Source organism: Pelmatolapia mariae, linkage group LG15, assembly GCF_036321145.2.
Source record: "Pelmatolapia mariae isolate MD_Pm_ZW linkage group LG15, Pm_UMD_F_2, whole genome shotgun sequence".
Lineage (NCBI taxonomy): Eukaryota > Metazoa > Chordata > Actinopteri > Cichliformes > Cichlidae > Pelmatolapia > Pelmatolapia mariae.
Genome location: NC_086240.1, coordinates 30,011,587 through 30,023,397, shown reverse-complemented (window position 1 = coordinate 30,023,397; position 11,811 = coordinate 30,011,587). Strand labels below are relative to the sequence as shown.

General features: G+C 42.6%; 2 protein-coding genes across 2 annotated transcripts; both read left to right on the top strand.

Annotated features, from left to right (window-relative positions):
• Positions 1-257: 257 nt before the first annotated feature.
• On the top strand, positions 258-5,854 carry ephx1 (epoxide hydrolase 1, microsomal (xenobiotic)). Its single transcript, XM_063495351.1, has 9 exons — positions 258-467; positions 2,278-2,469; positions 2,574-2,754; positions 2,827-3,045; positions 3,837-3,966; positions 4,189-4,403; positions 4,585-4,693; positions 5,110-5,232; positions 5,430-5,854. Exons 2-9 carry the CDS (start codon positions 2,287-2,289, stop codon positions 5,638-5,640), a joined length of 1,371 nt encoding a protein of 456 aa, XP_063351421.1. The 5' UTR covers positions 258-467; positions 2,278-2,286; the 3' UTR covers positions 5,641-5,854.
• A 1,471-nt stretch (positions 5,855-7,325) lies between these two features.
• On the top strand, positions 7,326-11,599 carry LOC134643119 (transcription factor 24-like). Its single transcript, XM_063495352.1, has 4 exons — positions 7,326-9,545; positions 10,222-10,377; positions 10,505-10,666; positions 11,121-11,599. Exons 1-4 carry the CDS (start codon positions 9,378-9,380, stop codon positions 11,247-11,249), a joined length of 615 nt encoding a protein of 204 aa, XP_063351422.1. The 5' UTR covers positions 7,326-9,377; the 3' UTR covers positions 11,250-11,599.
• Positions 11,600-11,811: the final 212 nt, after the last annotated feature.

The following is an 11,811-nucleotide window of genomic DNA, read 5'->3' as shown; positions in this document are numbered from 1 at the left end:
CAAGTGTTGTCTTGAATGGAATTAAAATGTCATTTAATTTCAGTTTTGAAAGCACAGATTATTCCTGTTGTGCAGCAAAGTGTGCACATTGTTTCAGTTGACTATCATAACCCCGGATTCCATTTCCCCCTGCTTTTTATTTCCCAACCAATTTAAAAACATTTTCCCCATAAAATACTACAACCCCCATGATCCCTTTCTGATATCCCCACATGCATTTGGTTTCCAGGACAAAAGTCAGTTCTTGCCTGTGCTGTTGCTGCGCTCAGCTCTGGTTCAGTTCAGGGACACAAGGGCGGGAAGAAAAACGCTGGTTTCGCAGTGGAGCAGAAAAGCGCCGCCAGCAGCGAGCAGCCTTCTGGACCGGACCTTTAATAGTAAAACTGTGAAGAGCTATGTTACTTTTCCTGACTGCTGAATTGTTTTGATTTTATGAGCAGAAGAAGAAGCGACCAACAATCTAAAAGGTACGGCCACCTCGCATACCTCCAGTAAAGAGCTCGACGCAGTTAACTTTGACATAAATAGTGCGTAGGAAATCTCCCACTGTGTCGTCGTCAGTTTTTGTTAGTGACTTATAGCTTTATGATAATACCTGTGAGCAAAATATCAAATATCATATATAAACAAGTTCTATCATTTATTTTGTTTATCTATTTTTTAAAAATATTAATAATAGTCATTAATCTGTGTTCGTAGCTTGACCACACTGCAGCGTTTTTGGACGGATCCAGAGCGGCAGATGCATTTCTGGCTGCAGTGTTCGTGTGAATGGGGCAGTTTGTTCGAGAAAACAGACCTATTTTATTTGACTAAAGGGGCTAACAGCCACCGTGGCGCCGAACTTTATACAGTGTATCCTCTTTGAATAAATACACACGCAAATACGGTCTCAGTCCAGACTTTTCCACCGGTGGATTGCAGGCTGACCCGTGTTAGCTGCCTCTGTTTTGTTCGCTGCTCGGTTATCGTGGATTAATACACTGTGTGAGTATGCACATGCACGCTACTGATCGTGAACAGCTTTGCCATACTGCTCTGTGACTGAGGTGCTGCTCGGTCTTGCTGTCTAATCCTATTAGCTAACCCCAAAACACAACCATACAATTATTATACTCATTATTATGAGTAAAAGCCCCGCACAAGATCTAGCATAAAATATTATATCAGCATAATCCATTTAACTTGACTTGTTGCTCTTTTCCTTTAGTTTCTAGAGATCACCCCCTCATTTCGCCAGACTTTAGAGCAATAGCTGTTCAGGCTTTCTGAAGATCTTTCAAAGTTCTGTGGACATTTTCTGCTGTTTTGTGTTAAACCACTGTAAATGGAGTTAATTGCCAAAATAGACACCTTATTTGGCAAAGAGCAATTTTAAATGGCATCATTAGCACATTGTTCCCAGCATCTTGTTCCAAAGACACATAATTTATTCCCATTTCTTCAGTTAAATCTATAAAAATTGTCAAAGATGCCACAGTTGACAGACATAGTATTTTTCCACCAACGAGGTGATTCCTAAAGAGCTACAAGTCTTGGCAAGTGTGCACTTAGTCCTTTAAAAAATCTGAGGAAACTGGATAAGTATACAATAAAATAAGAAGTCACAAGACACTCTACAGTAGGTAAAAGGTATCTGAAAATCATGCTCATAGGAAGTAAATCTAGCAAAGACCTGAGACAGGACCTGAGAGATGAGAGATGCATCTGGGCCTTCAGTTGATCCATCTATTGTTTACTGAAGCCTCATCAGAACTGGTCTCATTAGAAGGGCAGCTGTCATGCAGCCATTCTTAAGGAAAGGAAAAGGGGAGAAAAGGCTGAGGTATGCTAATTTGCACAAGAATAAATCAACGCACCCATTTCCAATTTTCCTAGAAAAATATAAGGATCCAAGGAGTGGCACAATGCTGTATTCTGTTAGAGTATAATGAACCCGGCCAAAGTTTTCAATAATGGGGTCAGCATTGGTGCAGGTAATCCTTATGAACCAAAGTTCAGGATTCAGACTAATTCAGCAGTGACTGAACTTTCAAAATAAGAGTAAGGGGATTGTGCAGAAGTAAATTGATCACATTTTTAACGTGGATGGATGCAAACTACTTATTTTTAAAAAAAAAAAATCTATTTTTGAAATCTATTTTGAAGTGACAAAATACAGGCACAGCATAGCACAGTCTATAGATGACACATTCATGGCTACTACCTTAAATGATGCCTGGGTGTAGATGTTGTTTCATTTTTTTCCTCTGTCCTGTCTGTCATTCATTCTTGCAGACTCTCATCATGTTCACAGAGGTCCTACTTGCTCTGGTGATTGGCGGACTGATCTACTTCCTGGTTCAGAGGAGTAAGACTCAGGTCCTAACAACAGAGGATGGCTGGTGGGGTTCTGGAGCACCCCGTGATGCTGGGGAGGATGACACTATCCGCTCCTTCAGGGTAACCACCAGCAATCAAGAGCTGGAGGTTAGTTTTCCTCTGTTGGTCACACAGGATAGATGGTGCATTTGCTGCTGAGAAATTCCACCTTGCACAAATAGACTTGTACATCTTCTCTTATTTCCTGTCAGGACCTCTACAGGAGGATTGATCTGACTCGTCCTTTTCCCTCACTGGAGGACAGCCAGTTTAATTATGGCTTCAACTCGCAGTACCTGCAGAAGGTGGTCTCTTACTGGAGAAATGAGTTTGACTGGAGGAAGCAGGTTGACAAGCTCAACCAGTACCCTCACTTCAAAACCAAGATTGAGGGTGAGACTAAGCTGGCACATTCATGAAGAAGAATGCTGTTGGTTGTCTCTAACCTGTTAAAAATCTGTCCAGGCATTGATATCCATTACCTGCATGTGAAACCCAAAAAGGTGCCAGAAGGGACGAGTGCTGTTCCACTGATTATGGTCCATGGCTGGCCTGGCTCCTTCTATGAGTTCTATGGATTGATCCCTCTGCTCACAGACCTGTCAAACCCACACGACCTCGTGTTTGAGGTGGTGTGTCCCTCCATTCCAGGGTATGGCTTCTCTGAAGCACCACATAAGAAAGGTGAGCCTGGGATTTCTTTACTTTGGCCACATTATCCCATCATCACTGTTGTAACAGTATCACTAGACTCTTTTATCATGGTCAAAGACTTTAAAATAACCATATTTGTTGAAGGGGAAATAAAAAACTACCCTGCACCCAACTTGTATCAACAAGTTGGGTGCAGGGTAGTTTTTTTGTTAATTGGTAAACCCTAAGCAGTCACAAAGTGTACAAAGGACATTAAATACACAAAACGGCGTAAATCCAGGTTGACCCTAATAAGCTAAGTAAGAAAGAAGGGGACCTTCCTCATCTTCCTATCCCAGACCCTGGAGAGGTCGCAGAGCGAAAAAATAAGAAATCAGAAATCAGGCACTTTTTCATATGTGCACACATCCACTTTTTATAAATGAGCAACATAATTAGCTGCTTCTCCACTGTGTCTCTCAACTGTAGTGGTTGGACTGCAGATGGTGGCAGCAGTACTCGCCAATTTTAGTGTAGTGCCTCATGAACCTCTTGCAAAGCTAGATCGGAGTTGCCCTTCAGCTCACAGCTGAGCTCCAGATGTTAAAAGTTGCAGCTGGTCTGACTGTAAGGATGAGATCCTCTCTGGAGACGCAGCTGATTTATATCAGTTATCACGATTAGATCAGAGAGACCTGGCCAGTGAGCCAGCTGGTAGAGAAAACATAGGATGGTCAGTGGTTAGCAGCACTAAAATAAATGTTGGAATTTACCGTTAGTAAAGTCAGTGTGAAGGAAATGCAAGAATGCTGCGTTTTCTAACTCTGTCTCCATGTGAACAGGTTTTGATTCGGTCTGCGCGGCTCGTATCTTCCACAAACTGATGAAGCGTCTGGGTTTCCAGCAGTACTACGCTCACGGTGGAGACTGGGGCTGGCTGGTCACCACCAACATGGCTCAGCTGGAACCCAAGTATGTGACACAAGAGCTGCACCAAATGTACTGGGTATAAATGACGTCTTATTGAGAAATATTACACCAAATTCTGAGCATGGCGATAGTTTTCTGTAGTATACTTGTTCAAAGAACAGTAGACCTCTGTGAGGCATGCAAACATTTTTGTATTTCTGGACATCTTTTTTGTAAGCAGTTTTTTTTTTTTTTTTTTTTTTTTTTTTTTCTCTTCTCCCCCAGAACTGTCAAAGGCTTGCATTTGAACTTTGCCCCGCCCTCCAAGCCAGGGCTGTCCATGGCTTTGTCCATGATGCTTGGCCGGCACTTCCCTAAGCTGTTTGGCTTCACTGACTTTGATATTCAGCGATTATTTCCCTGCATGGAGAAACTGGTGGTAGAATCCATCAAAGAGACTGGCTACATGCATATCCAGGCCACCAAGCCTGACACTGTGGGTAAGAACTTGGAGAAGATGGTTTCAAGCAGCATAACCCAGTTCAAGTCTGACTGGGGACCTTGGTTGCATTTTCCTGTACTTAATATACTTGTAATCTCCCTTCAAATTATTTTATTTGCTCAAGATTCCTAAAAATATTTTGTGTACATTGAATTATATTTTACTTTCTGACCCTTGAGGTCGAGGGCTGAATGACTCTCCAGTGGGACTAGCTGCCTACATTCTGGAGAAGTTCTCCACATGGACGAGCCATGACTTCAGGAACCTGGATGATGGAGGACTCACACGGTGAATACAGCAGAATATTAGAATATGTCCCACTAATATTAGTGGAACCCCACCCCAACCAGTGGGAGCAGATAGTTGCCCCTCACCTGAGCCTGGTTGTGCTGGAGTTTTCTTCCTGTTAAAAGGGAGCTTTTCCTTCCCACTGTTGCCAAAGTGCTTGCTCATAGGGGGTCATCTGATTGTTGGGGTTTTCTCTGTATGTATTATTGTAGGGTCTACCTTACAAAATAAAGCACCTTGAGGCGACTGGTGTTGTGATTTGGTGCTGTATAAATAAAATTGAATTGAAGGTTATAAGAAGTTGTGAACTTGAGTAGTAGCATGTGTATTAGCAGTGCTGTCTATTCTGAAATAGGCTTGTTTACTTAGTTTTTCAGTCGTCAGTAGTCTTATATCAGTGGGGTCATGTGTTGCAGGAAGTTCTCTCTGGATGACCTGCTGACAAACGTCATGATCTATTGGACCTCTGGCTGCATTATCTCCTCCATGAGGTTCTACAAGGAAAACTTTAGCCAAGGTCTTGATGCTCCACATGCAAAGTAAGTGAGAACAAATACCAAATTCCCATAAAGCACATCAGCAACGTCTTATTGGTTGAAAGGTGTTTGTTGTTAACAGTCTTCAACAGCTCTGTGCCACCCAACTTTGTCATTTAAAAACCTAATTTTGAAATATTCAGAATGACTTGTTTAGTAAAATCTAATGCTGATTTACAACTGTCACCGTCTCCTCCCAGGATACCAGTCTATGTCCCCACGGGTTTCGCCTGCTTCCCTAACGAGTTGATGCACACGCCCAAGCTGTGGGTCAAACAGAAATACCGTAAACTTGTGACCTTTACTCCCATGGACCGCGGTGGTCATTTTGCTGCTATGGAAGAGCCCCAGCTGATGGCAGATGACATCCAGAAGTTCACAAAGATTGTGGAAGGGAAGGTGAAAGAGTAGAGGGTGGACTGACAAATACAGAAGTATGAATAGACATCAGCTGGGACAAAGTTCTGAGCAGTAAGTGGACATAGACTCTGATTCTAGATGAAGTAAGCTTTGTATTTCTTATCTGAAGTGGATTCTGTAAGATAGGATAGCTCTCTAAGTGACACTATGATAAAGTCATATGCCGTGTTAATGGTGAAATAAAGAGTGGTGGCTGAAATTGAAAGTTTGTTGAGAGGTTGGGTTACTATGAAAATCACAGCTTGTTTTCAATCTACTGTTTAGAATTTAAGGCTACACCTTTCATTCTTAAACTTGCAGTTTATTTTTATGAAATTTATGGAAAAGTTGGACGTAGCCTCTGGTGAAAACTAGAGCTTAAACCTGCATTCTTGCTAAAGGCCAGCAGGGGGTGGCAAATCTGATTAAAGAAATGATCCTGGTTGTATAGAAGTCTATGGAAAAACCGCACAGCTTCTCACTTGATACATGCACTCAGTAAAAACTTTACTGATAGGCTTTTGGTGTCAACTGAAGGTTTCATGTCTTGTTAAATATAAAATGATACCATCTTTGCATTCTCTTTGATCTACTTGGAGTAAAGTAGGTAACAAAACAAGGTAAAATCGCACAGCTGCAATGATGATTGTGCAGAGTCTCTCAGTTTCTCAGTCAGATTTACCCTGCCCCATGATGTCTGGTTTCAAAACATCAAGATGGCAATAGTTGCGAGGTTGAAGTCAAGGTTTAAAATAGCTACAAAGTAGTGGGTGATGTGACAGTGGTTGGATCCATCTTTTATGTCTGTGATGTCTCAGTCGTCCAGGTCATCGTAGTCTAAGGAGCTTGGAAAGAAAAGCGTCTTTCTGCAAGTTCCCACTCCATGAATCCAGGGGTCCGTTCACTAGTTTCTAACTTCCTTACAGCATCTCTCAGCCTCGTAGTTGTGAGAACAGTTTCTAAGCAGCTGCAGATGGGAGGTTAGGGGGCACATGGTGGGATTGTGTTGACAGCATAAACAAGGTGCCAGGCATTCCTCTGACTGATAGCACGAAACCTCTGCACTTAAGCCACAACAATAATAACACTTGATTGCCTTAAAGCTTCAGGTTATGTTTTAATTTTTTTTTTCAGAGTCATTTAAAACTAACTTGGAAGTTGAAAACCTTTGAAGTCAGACGTCTGTTGAGACATTCCACAACTTCTTACGCAGATGATACTTTACTGCCTTGGAGTTAGTTGCCAGGGTCTGTAACGTGCATCAGATTTACATCTTGTGTCAGTTGGCTTTTGATTGGCGGCAGTTTACCCCACCTTGATGTTGGTGCAAGTTAGTACAATATATATTTTAAATTATCATGATAGAAATTCCTCATTCAAGGCCTAACAATATAGTGACAGTGCTGCAAAACGAGTTAAATCACAATCAGAGCTCCTGGTGTCTCTTTAAGAGTTTACTTGTATATCTGCTGTTGCCTTTAAAAGTCAATAAAGATGTCAAATTCAGAACTGTAAGCTGCAATTTTGTGTATGTTGCCTTTCCAAAATCACCAGACTGACCTCTGGCTCCATTTTAAACCCAATAAAACTGACGCTGCTTTAAATTTCTGTATTTCACTTTCAGTTTTTGACTCTCTGACACAGCTCCACTGCTAAAGACTCATTCTGAGAAGTATGTGTAAACTTTACTGTGTGTTTGCACGTTTCTGAAGTTTCTTCTGTGTAGAAATGTAAGAAAGCCACAGACCCAAACTGGCTCCCAGTCTGCAGCTCATTTTGCAGTTCTAGGATTCTGTAATTCAGACAATGTTTAAAATGTCCCACATGTCTACACAGTCTGGACGTGTGATAATTCAAGTTGTGGTTTAAAATGGTAGCTAATGGGAGTGTTGGTTACATTACCACTTTGTCCAAAATTAACTTTATTGTATTTGTGCATAAGATTTTATTATTTAACAAGATGGAGTGCCTTTAAAAAGCTGTTATTCAAGGTGGTCTTTGGTTAAGATGTGAAGCCTGAAAACTGCAACCTGGGATTAAATATTTAACAGTTTGCAAACAAACTCAAAAGGTATGACTCCAGATATCAGACTAAATTATTTATTTAGTTGTCAACAATGGGAAAACAAGTAGCCCAGATTGTTTTGTTTTATTACAAATCTGTGCTTTTTGGCTAAAACTGAGCTTCATTGTTTGTTGTAATTATAATTGTGTTCTTCAGTAAGCAACCCAAGTCCAAATGTCTTTGGCTCTAGTGGAATGTTTTTTTTCACAAGTCACTCTGACCTCTTCAGAAAATATTTTAATCTTTCTGTGCTGCCAAAAGGTGTTCCTCCAGCCTCTGTGCATGAGTTTGTGTGTTCAGTATATTTCTTTGTATTGAAACGTTTTATCGTAGTTATAGTGTGAGCGTGTTTGTCTGAGGCCTGTATTCACCAGCTTGAGTGAGTTTCAGCAGAAAGCGTTCTAACTTTTCATTTCCATTCACATCAATTTCTAATGTAAAATGATCAGATTAAGTAATTCTTATGTAATCCGCTTTCTTAAACAGTCTTTTGTGTTTGTGGGATCTAATAAGTGAATTATGCGGATGTGCTTGTCCAGCTTTGCGTTATTAAAAAGCTTATCCGGTTCTGAGTTTCAGTAATCCAGACGAGGGCTAAAATGCTCCACATGCCTGGTGTGTCTGTTCTTGCTAACCAGCTTGGGTGACCTTTGCTGCGTGTCACGTGCTTCTCTGTGAGAATAAAACCTTTGAGTAAAAAGCCTCCGAGGCAGATTTTGATTTCAGGCTCAGTTCCACTTACATGGAATAGGAAGCTGAGCCTCACTGCTAGGGTTGCCCAAGATTTTGGATTTGACAGCTCTGACTACCTTGCTAATCCTAAACACTTGCTGGTGTGATGTACAGCATTAGCTTGCCACAAAATCAGATTCATGACTGTTCAAGTCAAAAGTGCTCCAAGGCCATAAATGTCTTCAGACTGTCCAAAATGTATTTCTCACTGCTCCGTTACATCCCATGTCGCGCTGCCCCAGAATTCTGTTTCCACTGCGGTCCAGCTGTTAGCACAGCTTTGAGGTTCCCAAGGCCCCCACAGTGCCCTGGCTCAGGACACCCTCCCAGAGCAATACTCCCCCAGGCCTGACTGCCTGCCTGCCTGGAACTCTTGGCAACCAAGCAGCCAGGGGAGGATCAGGATGACCGGGCGGCTGAGATAAGGACCACATGAAGTTCCCCACATTACCTCACCCGATAAGGAAACGAGCAGAGATTCACGGAAAGCCAGAGCGAGAGAGGGATAGAGACAGAGACGGTCAGACTTGGGAGGATGTCTCTGGGTGGATGGTGATTCGCAGAGAAGCAGCCATTGTTTAAGGGTCTGGGTGGAACTGGTGTCCCACAGAAGTCTCATGAACTCTCCAGAGAAGCTTGGAGCTGCCCGCAGCAGGAAATCATCTCATTAATAACTTCATAAGATCAGATGAGCATTTCTGCTGTTCTTCACTCAACTAGTCACATCTCATATCCAGATTTGACTTCAAAAATGTGCTCACACTAGATGAAGGGATGACCTCAGATTCTGTTTTCTTTTGGGTCCAGCAAAGTACCTAGGAAAAGAAAGTATCTCTCACAGCAATCTCCAGCACTGGAAAATAAAGCTTCATCCGTCCAATGAAAACACACTGACTGTAATTTAATTTCTCGAGACTTGAAGGGAATCTACTGCAGCACTTTGGCGGCACTCATGGCAGCGAATCCTCTGGAAGGTCTCATGTCGGTTGCAGAAAACCACCGGCTGGTTTCTGGTTGCGCAGCCGAGCCGCAGAGCCGGCAGCCTCTTTCGTCCCAGAGCCCAGCCTCCCGGCACGGACACAAGCTGAGCGTACGCAGCAGTCGGGAGTCCAAGAAGTGGGTGAGTTTGAAATAATGCTCCAGGTTTTTTTCCTCTTCTCAAACTCAAATATGACCCTGATTTTGCAGACAAATTATGCAATGCAGTGATTGATCACTTCCAGCAGCTGGTGGGAGACTGCAAAACCTTTCTTGCATGATATGAAGAATTTCATGAGAACATCTAAAATATTTGTGTTTATTTAAAGTCGCCAAATATAGTCAGTATTTTTCTCAGCTGTGGCACAGCCTCATACAATGTGTGGAGGATCTTCCCTCTTCCGAGGTCTGGTTCAATCAGTTTGTATTAACCGTAGTGACATGGAAACGTCGAGAAACCCAGACAATTAGAGAAGGGCGCTTGGAGAACAAACAAAGTAGTCGCTGTGTCACCTTGTTGACTTGCATGCGAGCGGCAGCGATCATGTGTGGATGTGTGCTGATGAAATATTTGTGAGCAGACTGCTTGGGTCTGTCCTGCAGGTTGACCTGTTTTCTTCTCCATTAATGCAGAACTTAAAGAGAGAGCAGCAGTGTTTTGTACACTGTCAGAGCAGCTTCATGAATATTCTCTTTATTTTCTCTACTACCTGAAAGCAGCAATAATGCAGTCACAAAATCGGAACGCTTTTGTTTCTTTTGGTAATATTTGATAATAAGTCTGCAGAAATGTCAGGTTCTCGGCATGCTCTTTGCAGCAGGTACAATCAGTGTGCGGGTCCAGGTCAAACCCCGGTTCTGGTTGTGGGTCCACGGTCCTGAACAGGGCGCTGAGGGCTCAGCACTCCCCGGAAAACGCAGCCCGAGAGAGGAGCAGAGTACGCAACCTGCGGCAGGCCTTTCACACTCTGCAGGTACAAAACACACACACTTGCCTCAGAGCTGTTACGTTACACTGCACTCTCAGTAGTTCTGCTGTACGCCCGTCTTTGGTGACGGCTGAAAAAGAGGCCGTCACAGCTGCTTCTCCCTTCTTTGCAGGCAGCTCTACCTTCAGTCCCACCTGACACCAAGCTCTCAAAGTTGGATGTTCTGGTTCTGGCTACTAACTACATAGCTCACCTGACAGAGACCCTAGACCAAGGAGGGATGCTAACGGAGCACACGGCCTCAAGGCCGGGTGGATACCTGCATCCTGTTAAGGTTAGAAAGTGACGGCTCACTGCCTTCCATGCTATGCGCATTATTGTCTTACATATATTATACAACTTGAAAAGACTACTTGATAATTGGCCATCACTAGTCAATAATCTGTTCACTGTGCCTGCGCAAAATACTTTTAGCTACAGTCAAGTAAAAGAGGTTTTCACAGGATTCTCTGCAGTTCCTAGATGCACCTTTAGCGCTTGATAAAAAATTCAGGTGTTTGTTAACACAGTACCACGAAGTAAGAGCTATACCTCAGAATCTCCAGGCATCAGTTAGCATGTTAAATGTTAACGTTTGTCTCCGTAAGACTGAACAAGTGTGGCTTGTTCACACGTTGATTGTAATGAGCTGGTTCAAATACAGAATTGCAGAATGTGTAGCTGTTCTTACATTTATCCAGAGTCATGCTGGACGTCTGATCACAGGCTTAATCTGTGTCTCTTCTCAGAAATGGCCCATGCGTTCTCTGCTCTACTGTGGGAGTGTGGGAGAGCTGCTGTCAGCCAGTCAGATGACTCCACCTGGACAGGACAGGACACACCCACTGAGTCCTACCTTAGAAGGAGACGATGAGTGAAAGCCTGTTTTATGCTGTTTTATATCTTTAATCGTAACCAGCTATTGGTAGCAAAGGAGACATCAAAAGACACTCGTGCAGAGATGGGCAAATTTCAAAGGATGTGGTGCACCGCTGCTGACGTGTGCTTAAAGACGAGCAAGGCAGACATTTTTATGTTACATATAAACAATGATGTTTTTGTCAAATTACTTTTTTTAATCTAAATGCGGAAGTTAAATGAACTTTAATGAACCTGCAGCTAAGTTTTTACTTTCTGGTGTTGGATTTCTTTCTTTTAAATTAAATGTGGTCATGTGTCTTAAACAGAAAATAAAATGTGTTTGTGGAAAAAAATCATATTTTCCCTGTAAGGAAGAGTCACCTGTTTGCTTTTTTTCTTTTTAAAAAAATAAAGTCTAAGTTTGTGAGGTTTTCCTACTTTATTATTAGAATGTGTGTGTGTGTGGGGGGGGGGGGGGGGGGGGGGGGTGTCTGATCACTGAGTGTTCATTACAGCAGTGCCACAGAATGTAACCGTTTACTTTCACTAGGACAGCAGCGACTCTAACGGCTCACGCAG